Source organism: Phytophthora cinnamomi (assembly GCF_018691715.1).
Source record: "Phytophthora cinnamomi strain GKB4 chromosome Unknown Contig56, whole genome shotgun sequence".
Lineage (NCBI taxonomy): Eukaryota > Oomycota > Peronosporomycetes > Peronosporales > Peronosporaceae > Phytophthora > Phytophthora cinnamomi.
This window is the reverse complement of record NW_027150989.1, coordinates 452189-466483: the sequence shown is the minus strand read 5'-3', so window position 1 is coordinate 466483 and position 14295 is coordinate 452189. Positions and strand designations below refer to the sequence as shown.

Sequence of the window (14295 nt, the reverse complement as noted above, 5' to 3'; positions counted from 1 at the left end):
CACGACCGGCAAATTAGGGTAAAGCCACGCTGGAGCTGCCAACGCTGCTGAACGTGTACACAGGCTCCTCACTCTCGCCACCGTAGGCAGCGGCCACAATGTTAGCCTGCACCTTATCGTCGACGTCGTTGGTCGGGTCGCCGCTCACGATCACGCCTTCGTAGAAGCTGCCAACCGCCCAGTTGCTGTTGTCGCCGCCGATACCGAGAATGATAGAACCCTGCTTCTTCATGACCGTGTAGCCGTTAGGACGAGGGCCGTCGTAGGTGGTTTGCAGCGAGCCTGACTGCGCGCTGCCCTGCTTGATAGCGAAGGTGCCGCCCGAGCGGCCCTTGAGCATAGCGACCAGGTAAGGGGTGGCCGACACCGTCGGGGTGTTGGTGCACTGCTTGCCGGCCGCGCAACCGAAGAGGCCGTCCTCAAGATCTGCCATGACCCACGGACCGGTGCCCTCGCCGTAGCCCCACTGCGTACTGTTGCCAAAGTAAATGGCTTCCATCGTGGCAGCACCATCGTCCTTGTTGTTGGTTTCAGCGTTACCGTAATCGAAGCAGCAGTACTGGTTGTAGTGCGTGCCATCAGCCACCATGTAGATGGCCTCGGCGTCGTCTCCAATAGGGACACCAGTAGTGTTGTTGTTGCGGTAGCCATTGCCGGCGTCGATGTAGACACCGTAGGCCTTCTCTCTGCCGATCGTAACCGGGAGACGGTCAGCGCGGGACGGATCGTCGGGCGTGTTCTTAGCTCCTCCAGCAGGGGCCGAGGTCAAGTGGTTGCCCTTGCCGGACTGGTCGTAGATGATCGAGATGACGCACGTGGTGTCCTTGCAGAAGGTATCCTGCGAGGCAGCGTCGGCAATGCCTCCAGCGTTCAGCGGCTTGATATCGAGCGTCGTTGAGTCCGAGGCGCGCTTGACTTGGTACATGGGGTCTGTGTAGGCATCAAGCAGACTGCGAACGGTACTGTGGGCAGCGACGCAGGGCGTTTTGGCGGCGTTGTAGATATCGCACGGTGCAGCACTGGCGGCTCCAAGGAGGACGGCGGCGAACAACGAAACACCACGAAGCATGGTGATCAGCTGACGGACAGGAGTTCAGGTAGCTTGGGACTGGGACGGTCAAATGAAGAATGATGAGCCCGTGCTGCCTGTTGAGGCGAGACCACTCCGGCGAAGCCAGTGGAGGCATAACGCCAATCTGGTCACGTTTGGGCCGCAAATGCATCCAGAACGCAGCAATCTGGAATCCAGAATGCAGTGTTCTGCACGAAGATAACAATGTGCGCTTTGCCGTGCGAACCGGCTCAAGGACTTTTGAGCACGGGATGGTGAGTCAGGACCGGAATCGCTTCACGGTAGAATTCGTGCCCGCTTTGGTAAACTGCAGCTCCCTGCCCCGGGAAGGGGTTTCCTCCCGAGGTACCTGTCAGTTCTCCTACAGCGACGGCCCTCTGATTAATTTTGCGCTAAGGTGAACTACCAATCACGGAAAATTCACCATTGCTGGTGAGACATCCAACACATCCACGATTTCGTACATGTCGTTTTATTCCAGAGTACTACAGTAAAAGAAACTACACAGTACTTTACAGTATGAGTCAACGGCGCACTTTTGCGAGACGACCGTCTCAAAACCGCGTAAGCGGGATGACTCCCACCGAGACGCTTGGCTAGAAGTGTTTACAGCACAAAATTCACGCAGGGACATCAATCGAGCAGAGTTCCTCGATAGCAAATGGCGCCTTTTGAGTTTGAAACTGGCCCTGACGGGAAGGCCAGGATAAGTGTGGAGAAGGTGAGCGCGGTACAGTAGTACAACCTTCAAAACTGCACTTCCAAGTTCAATACTGCAAAACGTAAGATCAAAATGGCATTGAATATGCTGCTAATCGCACTTTTCAACACTGTACCGAGATATATCATACAGTTTATAATATACAATCATAGAGTATTGCATTTTGATCTTACATTTTGCCGTCTTAAACTTGGAGTTTGCAGTTTTGAAGTTGAAAAGGTGTACCGGTACATGTGCTTCGATGGAGGTACATGTAACTGTATAATACCACGAGCTGAGCAGGAGCAGTGCTCGTAGAAACGAGCACGAGCAGCTAAAAAATAAAATCTCTCGCAAAGAGGGATCGCGAAAATGCTCAACTCGATGGTTGCTGCCTATGCAGACCATATCTACATGCTCGGACGGCTTCTGTAGCTGCTGGAGGCTATGATGATACTCACTGGGTTGTCGTGCTCTCCTTCAGTGTGGTGTGATGCTGGTCTCTACGAGAACGATCCGATAGCCCGACATATTATAGAAGTCACATTATTGTACCGGTAACTCGATGGTAGTTCGCTACACATACACAAACGCGTAGTGCAATGCTGCCAAGACGTAATAACATACAGTAGAATGTAACGCATTCCGTTACCGTATTCCTTATGTGGTTGCAGACCGATCCCGTGGGCCAGTGGTCAAACCCTGACGCGGAGTACCGGGATCGATCCCCGCCGAGTGCGGGACTTTCCACGGAGGGCGGAGATAGGCAATATCTTGGACGAGCAGCCACTCCGTAGAGTGGTCCGCCCTGCCAACCCGCTCCCCGGTGTAGGATAGTTGGGTGGGCTGGAGGCCCCAAGTGCCGAAAAATGCCCCATAGTGTAATGAGGGGTATCAGAACCCGGTCCCGAAATGTGTCGGATAGCCACAAGCATCCCCACCAGAGCAAGCCTCAAGCCTGGTGTGTGGGTTCTGGCGGCTTAAATCTCTCTTATGTGGTTGCAGACTGAATCTCATTACTTTCAGAAACTTCTAGGTATCCAATCGAAACGTGCAATTTTATCTTCGGTATATATATTAATAACATTAGCGAAGATTAGCTCACAATCTTTTTTATTGTGGTGTTGTAGCGAAGATGACTGTCAGCAATCCCATATGGAATACTGTATATATTAATACATTATGTGATAATTTATGATACGTATTACGAGACGACTTACGGGACGTGGCGTCTCGTAAACTACTGCATTGCTCCGAACTTCAATGTTCACTACTTGCGGACGGGTTATAATATCTGTCTCATAGTAAGACATAAAGTACCGCATCGCCTCTGTCCTAAGCGAAGTTTTGTCCTAAGCGAATTTTTATTTTAGCCAATGAAAACAATGCATTGACACCGCACGTCTGTAGTTAAAATTCCATGTTGACCAGCTAATTATAGGCTGCCACCAGCGATTCGGTCTCAGTGTTCAAAGGGCTAGGGTAGACCACGCACCACAGGAACCGGCAAAAAGCCAAAGCGCTACACGTCGACTATACGCACAAGCACCGCCTTCTCGAATTCCTGGCTGCTGGCTAATCTGTAAACGAAGCTATTCCACACTTCTACCCAAATTGCAGCGTCCGATACTCTGCGGAAACAGAAGCAGATTTCAAAATGGAAAAAGCAACAGGGTCACATTGTAGCGGTCTGTGATGAAGGAAAGGGTCACCTCAAGAATCTACGCTACAGTGGACAGGGCACCGTCCTCTCTAATGACGCTGAAGGTGATATTGTGGTGTGGATCAACTCTATGCGTAAGGATGGCTGTCCTGTTTCGTACCAGATGCTTAAGTACAAAGCGCTGGAAGTTGCAGCCGACGAAGGACTTTCCCTCGCAATTTTCAAGGCGTCTCATTCATGGCGCTGTCGGTTCATGCGCAGACACAAGCTGTCTATTCGAGCACCGCAATTTTATGCGGATGAACGCGGGTTCAATTCCCGCCGCGTCCATACTTTTTGATTGGTCCAAAATACCAAGAATTATTATAACTTTTACTTTTTATTATTTAATTCTGAGACTTGGCAACAGATGTACCGTAAACTGTATACATTACAGTTCGCTTAGGACAGGGGCGATGCGGTAAAGTATTTAGCGACTAATCACTAAAGGTTATATTTTATTATGCTTTGCAATGCGTTTGTCGTTTTCACCTAGTGATTTGCCCGAGTTATAATATCTGGCGCCTGATATAAAAACAGATGGCCATTAAATCCTCCAAGTTATAATCGCTAGCCTCGATATCGATATCGATTTACGCTATCTGTGGTCGAATTGCTGATCCAAAACGCAATTCGGGCCGATTTATTTTAACTGTGTACGGATAATAATGCCTCGCTTTATATATATAAAATATGCAATTGGACACTTACATCTGGACACTTGACGAGTGGTCGGCAGATCGCGCTGCTGATCTGCCGAAGCACCGCAGTTTCCGAAAACCTTCACCTTGCACAAGTGCAGCATGTACTCTCTCGACTACCGCTGGCGAGCCGTTTTTCTTATGTATGTGTATGGAATATGTATGCAGTATGTTAGCGATATATTTGGGCCTGACGTGCGAACATTGCAACTTGGAACCGTAAATGGCGCGCCTTATGGTTGCCTTGCGTGGTGTACGGCAAGGTGGTGTGTCGCAATAGGGCCAAGACGCCTGCCTTCTCGCTCCTGCAACGCTACGATTTCAGCAGCCGCAGCTCGAACGCGATCCGCTGTCGCTCGCCGAATGTCTTCCGCCACTCGTCGAGCTGGGGCAAGATAAACAAAAAATTAGAAAGTGAACTGCTCATAAGTTGGAAGTTTACTGATGACATTGTTAGAATATCAGTTTCGGAGATATAGGCCCAACGATGCTTTAGCAGCTCCCAGAAGTTGGATACGGAGACCTCCTTGAAGTCTTGCTGGCGGGCGTTCTTAGTGGCTTTCATGAATACCTTCCTGTCTTCGATCACGTCAACTTCAGCATCAAACTCCTGACCTGAGAAGAAGCGAAACATTTGAGCCCGGGCCACTGAGTAGCCTGCATCGGCCACAAACTTGAACGACTTCACGATTCCTTTACGCGAGCCTGATGAGCGCTGGCCAGTCCTGAACGTCACCGAGCCTCGAAGTTGCTTGTCGACTGGCAAATCACCACCACTTGGTGGGCTCATCGTAAGAAGCAGGAGCCGCTAGTGCACTCACAGACGAAGCTAACGAGCCATCAAACACGTTCAACAGATTAGTATTAGAGTCGCAAGGGCCGGAGACACACTAAGTTTCAGTGTGGTAGCGTAGTATCGACATGCGGTCTTACATGGAGGAGTGCAGCTCGCGCGACAGACAAGCGGAAAGCCCAGCGATACAGGAGCCGCTAGTGCACTCACAAACGAAGCTAACAAGCCGTTAAACACGTCCAACAGAGCCGTATCGGAGTAGCAATGGCCGGCGACGTTACCTCGGCGTCCTGAGAACCAACGATGCGCTCGTTATATTTAGTAGGAAGAGGCAGTGCGACTTACCTACACCTGGAGGTCGATTTACTACCATGTCGCATGTTTATGTCTTCGAATTATTTTATCTCAGAGATCGATCTAAGCCCTAAATCCGAGCGACAAAATATCTGCAAACCACAACAACCAATCAAAAAATAATGGACACAACGGGAATCGAACCCGTGTCCATCCGCTGAAATGGCGGTGCTCTTTCCACTTGACCTACGTGTCCAAGCTAACATGGTTACCTTCGAAATTGATACAGACAATGGAAGTTTTTTATGTACTGCATAGATTATTCGTCGACAGAGCTATCACTGCTGACAAATTCGTCACCAGTGCCAATTGCTTCGTCTGTCGCAGTACCGAGACAAGAAAGGCGGTCGAGAACGTCCGCTATTTTACTAGAATCGTCGTCAATCTCAGCGCTCCCTACCCAGCGTGTGTCCCCAAGTTACCCGGCCTTTCCAAATCCGCTAACAATCGTCGTGTGTGTGAGCTCCGACCAAGCCTCTGCTACCCATACAGTTATCTCTGGTCGCTTCGGTGTTACCATCTCAAATGGGCTGATAACAAGGCTTTGCTGAAATGCTTGGATCTTTTCGCGAACTACCTCTTGATACTCTGTTCTCGCAACCTCATTCACTTGCTCTGAAACCTTGCGAGCTTCGTCAGCGCGCTGTCTCACTTCGACATGATGCTCAGTAATGTGAGTTCGAAGGTAGTCTAGCCAGCGTTGGCGCAACCACGTCTTGAATGGCTGATTCCATGCCACGTCCGCAGGCTGGCAAACGTAGGTGTAGCGTGGAGGAACTTTGAACAGGGTGACATTTATGGAGGCCGCGCAGGTTTTCACCTCCTGGGTCCAGTTGTAGTGGGCATACTTTGGCTCACTACTTTTGCTTACACGTTGCGCTACGTGTATGAGGAAGCGTAGGAGTTTATTAATAATTTGAATTAATTATACTTGAGTCCACAAGTATAATATAAATCAAATAAAACACCAAGTAGGTAGTTTAAGGTAAAATGAGAACTGTATTGTTTCTAAATTGGCTTTCCTCCTAAATCTGCTAAAACTGTTTATCATCTATGAAAGGGGTTGACAGCGGCTGGCTGTCAGAGCCCCGCCAATATGCACGTCTCTAATTGGTAGAAAGATGCTGCTTTCTACCAATAGGATCTTTTGGGTAGGTGTGGACCACTCATTGTGGTGGCCCACTTCAATGTATCCATTGGTGTGTCCTACACCAATGTGAGGAAGTATCTAAAACCTTTAACAGATATTTATCTGTTAAACCATAAGTGACAAATGTCATGCACAAGTGACAGTTGTCACTTGTGACCGTTGTCATGCACAAGTGACTGTTGTCACTTGTGTGTGTAACCCCGTTACACCATCCCCCCGTTAAGCTTAGACGTGTCGGTCTCGACACGTCAATTAATATTGACTGCTTGTCAATTGTTTGTGCTGGGGATTTCCGTGCTCATCCGGAATGAGCACGATCAAGTTGAAGACCGCCATTGCAGCAGAGTGTAAATTCTCTGTTGCTGAGTACCATGCGCGGTAGCGCGAGGTGCGCCGCTACCACGGGGACAGACAACACAGTGTCTGTGTACGATTCTTCGATGTCGACCGCGTCTATGCGTCGACATCTCTAAGCGAATTTATGTTGCTTACCGTGATCGGGTAAGCAAGCGCCAAAGCACTCCGAGTCCTTCTCGAAGTGAGGCAAGTATTAACAACTCCACGCTGTTGCGGTGGAGGCTGGTGTCCGTGCGCCGTGCGCACTGTCCGTCCAGGTGGCGGTGCGTATTAGCAACCGCGACCACAACACGTATATTATATGTATACCTGAAAGCTTCAATGATCTCCGTGCTAATTGTCTAGCACGCGAGTCGTCAGGCGTTGTAGATTACTACAGCGCTCGCACTACCTTCCTGCTGGTAGTGCGTGTTGGGTTTCGTATTCCTTCACCATCTCCGGAACGTCTTCCATCAGGACGTTCCGTGGTTCCCACGTGTCGTGTTGGGGAGGGAAACCTCTCCAGCGAATGCGAAAACAATCCGAGGTCCGGATTGTTTTCCTATGATCAACAATTCGCTGGACGATCCAGCGAATTTCTCCGCGTGCGTCTCGCAGCGGTGGCGGAGGTGGTGGAAACACGCCCCGATGGTCAACGCCGTGTTGACCTTCTTCTCGTATTGCTCCACGACCAGGTGACGGTCGTGGAGTACCTTCAGAGCGCGGCGGTTGCCGCTCTGTACCTTCGTGTCCCAGCTGTGGCGGTCTCCCGGACCGCCTTGAACGTGCCAGTCGGGCTGTAGGCCCGACTGTATTGACTGCTCCAGCGCGACTACGCGCTGGAGAGGAGGGTTCCCCCTGTCGAGTCTGTCTCTTCGGGTCAGACGAGCCACTTGGCTCGTGCTGGAGATATGGCTTTAACCGCCCGACATTTTATGTCGGGTGGAGGCGCATGCTAGACGGTATGTCTAGCGTGTATGCGTTACCGTGGCGTGCCATCACCGTGAATGGCCCGATGAAGCGCGGAGCAAGCCAGCTTGCTCCGAAATCCGAAACAGCATGTTTAGGCAGGTTTTGAGTAGATAACAAAACCAATGAATCCACTTTGAATTCATTTGTGTTGCCCCTGCCAATATTATCGGCGTTCAGCTTCTGTTTATCCACAGAAGCTGCAATCGTGTCCTGGACACACCGAATTACGGCTTGACTTTTATTGATGAAGTCAATCGCATCCGAGCTGAACTCGTTCAGCTCGCTCTCCGCAAGAGGCCCGGCCTCTGCGTGGTTCTTCGCGGTGTCTGCGCCCTGCGCAGACCCGTGGTCCTTGTTCCTTGTGGAGTCTGTGCTCTGCACAGACTCGTTTTCCTTGTTCTGGGGGTCAGCGCACTGCGCTGACCGTTGGTTCTTCCTGCCAAGGTCTGCGCCCCGCGCAGACCTGGTTGTCTTGGTCCTTGTTGTCGCGGCTGACACTGTGCAAGTGTCAGCGGCTTTTTGCGACTGCTGTGTTGCAGTCGTAGATCCTCCGCCACTTAAAGTGGGAACCACCACTCCGAGTAAACTCGGCAGACGGGGATGCCGCATGGCATTCACATAAAACGGTGTATGCCCGGTCGAGGCATGCACCGAGTTGTTGATGGCGAATTCCGCCATCGATAAACACTCGCTCCAGTATTGGAACGAGTGAGCGTAGCTCTTCAACATATCGACGAGCACGCGATTCACGCGCTCGGTTTGACCGTCCGTCTGCGTATGATCCGCAGTCGACATGGAAAGCTGGCTCCCAAGAAGTGTAAACACTTCTTGCCACAGGTGCGCTGTGAAGCGCAGGTCTCTGTCCGACACGATGTCGGTCGGCATACCATGGTGTTTGAACACCATGTCGACGAACAGACGGGCCGTCTGCTTCGCGGTCACCTCTGCCGGCACCGCAGCAAGATGTACCATCTTGCTGAAGCGGTCGACGAAGACCACAACACCGGTATTCCCTCCGCTGTCCGGGGGAAGACCAAAGATGAAGTCCAAAGACATGGACTTCCAACACTCCGACGGAGTCGGTAGTGATTGTAATGGAGCCTGCGCAAACGGCGCAGGCTTTACGCGTTGGCACACCTCGCAAAGACGGATGTACTTGCGCACCCACGCGTAATAGTGGTGCCAGTAGAAGTCCCGCGTGAGAAGGACGTCTGTCTTCTCACGTCCGATATGTCCCGCGGTCGGGGCATCATGATACTCGTACATGATCCTGAGTCGCAGGTCATGGTCATTTGGCACAACAACGCGATTCGCGTTGTTGTCGACTGCATTATAAAGAAGCAGTCCGTCGTGCACCCGATATCGGTGTGCACGCGCACGAAGGTGCTTGGGCAACTTCTGACGAGCCTTGTCAGAAGGTGTTGTGCCATAGGCCAGCAAAGAGTTTCGCGTCCGCGTCGTGCGCGTACGCGGCCTGCACATCATCCAACAGGGACGATGTGGGTGTGCTCGGTCGCATGGCGTCAATGGCATTGACGTCAGCAGCTTCTGCGTAGTCCGGCCGACGTGATAGCGCGTCGGACCCCACATTCAATTTTCCGGGTTTGTATTCGACCCGGAAGTTATACTCCGCAAAGAATGAGAGCCATCTCGCCATTCTTTGTGATAAGTGTGGTGACTTCACTGCAGTGCGCAGTGATGCATGGTCGGTGTAGACCACAAACGGTCTACTTCCAAGCAAATACACTCGGAACTTTGCGAGTGCGTATTTCATGGGAAGGAGTTCCTTGTCATGCACCGGATAGTTGTGCTCAGCTGGCTTCAACTGACGCGATTGGTAGTAGACGACACGATCACGGCCCTCGTGATCGTGCTGCATCAACGCGCATCCGATCGCGAAATCCGATGCGTCACATACTACGTGAAATGGGTGATCTTGGTCAGCCACTGCCAAGATCGGCGCCTCAGGCAAGCCCCGCTTGACTGCATCGAATGCCTTTTGGCAATCGGTTGTCCACTTCCACACAGCTTCATTCTTAAGAAGTTGTGACAGCGGGCGGATCTTGCCCACGTAATCCTCCACGTACTTGCACAAGTACGTGGCCAAGCCAAGGAACTGCCTCAGTTCCTTGACACTTGAAGGCGTTGGCCATTCATTAATCACTCTGACCTTTTCCGGGTCAGGGCGAACACCATTTTTCCCTACGAGACACCCGAGGACGGGTATCTCGCTCGCCCCGAAGATACACTTCTTCAGGTTCGCGTAGAGCTTATGTTTTCGCATAAACTCAAGTAGCTTCCGGAGATGCACCCTGTACATCTCAATGTCGGTATTTCCGTCCACAGCCCGGCCGTGGATGAACACATCATCGAAGTAGCTCGGTGCGAAGTCGCGCACCGAGCGCAACAAGTGCGTCACGCACCTGTTGAAGGTCGCAGGGGCGTTCTTAAGCCCCTGTGGCATCACTAGCCATTCCCAGAGCATGCCGCTTGGCGTGCTCACTGCCGTGAGAGGGATATTCCTCTCACGCATTAGGATCTGATAGAATCCGTCTCGCAAGTCGAGAGCACTGTAAACGGTGCTCCCGGCCATCGAATCGATGATGACATCTTTTCGTGGTATCGGCGTCTGCGCCGGTACCGTCGCATCGTTCAGCTTGTTATACGCATGAACGATGCGCCATCCGCCCTGTGGCTTTTTGACACAGAACGTCGGAGCACTGTGCGGGGACTTTGATTCCCGCACTTGTCCTGCTTTGCGACGACTTTCAAAGAAGTCGTCGATCGCTTTTACTTGTTCTCGCGGCGGTGGCCACTGCCGCGTGACACAGTATGTCGTGCCCGGCACGAGATCAATCTCGTGCTGAATACCCTTATCCTGCGGAAGCTCCGCAGGAATCTCTTCAGGGAGTACGTCTTTGTACTCCCTCAACAGTTCGTAATAGCGACTCGACTTCAGCGAATCCCAACCTTGTTCCTCGAAGCGCTCTCGCTTCGTCTTCGCACTGAGAGTGTCTTCACTCTCAGTGGTACTTCCCATGAAGAGCTGTCTCAGCTCTTCGCTCTCGCTCTCCGTTCTTTCGCTGTCCGAAAGAACGCAGACTTGCTCGATGCGTCCATCGTGCAAGTCGCGTGTAGCGCTTCCAGCCCATGACTGGAAGCGAAGTCAACTCCGACGCCCTTGTCGGAGGATTAGCGAGTTCCTTTTTCTGACACTGGAATCCAGTATCGGTACGCGTCAAGACGTTCAGCGTCTCAACGCCCGGCGTCACCGCCTCAGTCTGCCCAGCAGACTGCTCTTGATGCGTCTCGGTCCCGGACCGAGACTTGCGCAGCGTTCTCCGCTTGCGCCGTCTTCTTGTTGTGCGGAGCCGGGCTCCGCACAGTTGTACTTCTGGTCCAGGCCCGACCGTGGACAGTTGTTCGCCGGCGGACCCTGTCCGCGGGCGCGCGGTATCAAGCCCGGCTTGATCGCATTTTCCTTCGTGCAGCCCGGCCGCAAGACAGCATGCAAATTGCGTCAGTGCGATACGTTTGCAACCGTCCGCACTGTTTGCAGCGTCAACTCCCGGAGTCGACGCGTCGTCGTCGACCTGACCTCTTCGGGTCAGGGACTGTCCCTTACACGCTTGAACGCGAGTGTTGGTTCCCGGAACCAGCACAACTTTTTCTTCCGACGTCGGCAGCATTGCCGACGTGGATTCCTCTTGTGCGCATCCTCGCGCACCCCTTGGGCACTCCGGGACAGCAGCATTAAGCGCTGTCTCGACTGGAGGGTCGCGCGCACCTGGTGGTGCGTGCGCTGCGGTAACAGGGCCATCGCTCTCTGTTTCGCAGTCGCGACCGAAGCGCACGAGCGTGCGCTTCTTCCAGTCTATCACCGGATCATGCCGTGCAAGCCACGGCATGCTCATTACCACGTCGAACTTATCGTCTAGGTCCAGGACGATAAAGTGTTCGACAAACATTTGTTGTTTGTACGAGAAGCGCACGTTCACGACACACTTCTCGGTCTTCACGATGGCACCTGTTGCCAATCGAACTTCCAGAAGACTTCGAGGTACATCTACCTCCTCGAAGTCGAGACTCGGTAAACTCCGCAGTCGAACAAAGTTGTTCGACGCGCCCGAATCTATCAATGCTCGAAGGGAGTCGCTCGCTCTCTTCGACGTTACCTTCAAGATGACTAGGTTCGGCCTGTCATCTTGCTTCTTGCAGCGAGATCTGGTCACACTGGGGGCTGCAGTCCTCAGTGTCGTGTGCCCAATGTCGGCACGCGCGACTGCATTACCAGTAGGGCACCCCGTGCCTACTGGATGTTCACGTTTTTTGATTGTTCGCGGCGATGCCCGGCATCGCCACGACGACCACCATTGTAGTGCACGGGAGCCGTGTACTCTCTGGCAAAGTGACCGATCCTTCCGCAACGGAAGCATCGCACATTACTTCCGTGCTGCTGGTGACCAGCAGCCGTTGCCTTCGAGAGGTCCAATGGTTCCGGACCTCCCGTCCTCGCTACCGGGCGTGGTTGCGGCCTCGGCACGTTCACATGCAGTTTAGCCTGCCGCAGGCTAAAGTCTTCTTGCATTGCGAGAGTAATCGCAGCTTCGAGAGTACTCGGGAACTCTCGGAAGAGATAGGTCTTCACAGGCCCCCATCTCTCAGTCCCTTCATGAACGTGACGACTTTAGTCGTCTCGTCTATCGGGTTGGTCACGATGTTCGAGACCAAGTACCGTGCACGCTGCGCGTAAGCATGGACGTCATGCTTACCCTGCTGAAGGTCGAGGAACTCCGCCCCCGACCGGAACTCGTTTTGCGAGGGCTCAAACGCTTGTTTGAGCTCCTCTTTGAACACTTCGTACGTGCTGAAGCACGAAGGATCGGAGAGTCGTCGTCCATACGCCCAACTCCTTGCACGTCCGCCAAGGCAGGACATGGCGAACGCGACCTTCGACAGCGGGTCAACGATACGTCGAGCCGCGATGGCTGTGTCGAGTTCGACAAGCCATCGGAGGAGAGGCTCGCCCTCTCTTCTCACGTAATTGCTTACGCTCAATTTCGATGATTGAGCACGCGGTGTCGTCCCCGACGACGCCGTCGCTGAGGAAGCAGCATCGCGCTGCTCTTCATGATGAACCCCAGAGCAACACCATGTTGCTCCGTCGGCGATAGCGTACGCAGCATCGTAGCTATCGCTGCTTCTCCAATGACTGTTGACAGTCGTTAATTATACTTGAGTACACAAGTATAATATAAATCAAATAAAGACTCCAAGTGACTTTGATTAGGTAAACTGAGAACTGTATTGTTTGTAAATTGATCTTCCTCCTAAATCTGCTAAAACTGTTTATCGTCTATGAAAGGGGTTGACAGCGGCTGGCTGTCAGAGCCCCGCCAATATGCACGTCTCTAATTGGTAGAAAGATGCTGCTTTCTACCAATAGGATCTTTTGGGTAGGTGTGGACCACTCATTGTGGTGGCCCACTTCAATGTATCCATTGGTGTGTCCTACACCAATGTGAGGAAGTATCTAAAACCTTTAACAGATATTTATCTGTTAAACCATAAGTGACAAATGTCATGCACAAGTGACAGTTGTCACTTGTGACCGTTGTCATGCACAAGTGACTGTTGTCACTTGTGTGTGTAACCTCGTTACACCAGTGCCCCGAGAAATCGTCCCAGAGTAGCAGCACCGTCTCCTCCATTTCGGTTCTGTAACCAAAATGGTAGTCTAGAAACTTGAGCGAGATATGAGCATTCCACCACGCTGACGAGTTCCCGTAGATCTGGCATGCATGCTTCTCTTGCAGACGAGCGATTTCCTTCCACAACCGTGTACTGAAACCGTGCCGCTGTGCGATGTTCTCGTTCTGTATATGTTTGTGCCGAGGCTCACCAGTCGTGAATACAATGAAATGTTCTTGCTTGTTTCCATGCCAGTCGGCTTAGAGCATCGCTGTAGCCCTCTCTTTATCTTTATCGCTACACTCTACGGTCTCCTTCCCTCGCGTCGTGATGGTCTTGCGAGGGAGATATTCGAAGAAAACAGATATCGCAACACGCAACGGGTTAGACTATTTACTGAAGGCAGCGATAGGCTACGTTACATACCTGTCTGTTCCGCGTTGAAGACTTTAGCGATCTTGTTCTCGCAGATGACACCTCTGACCTCTTCTACACATTTCACCCGTGTTGCCGCTGCGTCCGCCGGCGTTGTTTGTCCTTGGCGTGTCCGTGCGCGAATCGATAGCTTATGTTTGCGTTGAAAGCGCCGTGTCCAAGAGTACGACGCAGAAAATATCTCGTCAGAAATCTATTCATCTGCGGCCACCTCTAACGCTTTGAAATCCAACATTTTTACCGATACAGGACAGCCTTCTTTCCGCATGGAGTTCAGCCACAAGACGATATCTTTTTCAGCATTGGCTGAGAGTATTGTTGCATCACCATTCCTGCGAAAATGTTGCAAGTGTCCTTTGCCATTGCCACACCCATCTTGAATAAAGCCC

The 14295-nt window shown here is 52.0% G+C and overlaps 2 protein-coding genes across 2 annotated transcripts; both read right to left on the bottom strand.

Annotated features, from left to right (window-relative positions):
- Positions 1-13: 13 nt before the first annotated feature.
- Positions 14-925, bottom strand: IUM83_14821 (Alpha-L-arabinofuranosidase B; the record flags this gene model as incomplete). Its single annotated transcript, XM_067939593.1, has 1 exon — positions 14-925. One exon carries the CDS (start codon positions 923-925, stop codon positions 14-16), a length of 912 nt encoding a protein of 303 aa, XP_067787928.1.
- A 3563-nt stretch (positions 926-4488) lies between these two features.
- Positions 4489-5269, bottom strand: IUM83_14820 (uncharacterized protein; the record flags this gene model as incomplete). The annotated part of the gene is made up of 5 exons (XM_067939592.1): positions 4489-4790; positions 4875-4934; positions 4997-5004; positions 5109-5186; positions 5250-5269. The coding sequence occupies 5 exons, from the start codon at positions 5267-5269 to the stop codon at positions 4489-4491; spliced, it is 468 nt and encodes a 155-aa protein (XP_067787925.1).
- Between the last annotated feature and the right edge of the window lie 9026 nt (positions 5270-14295).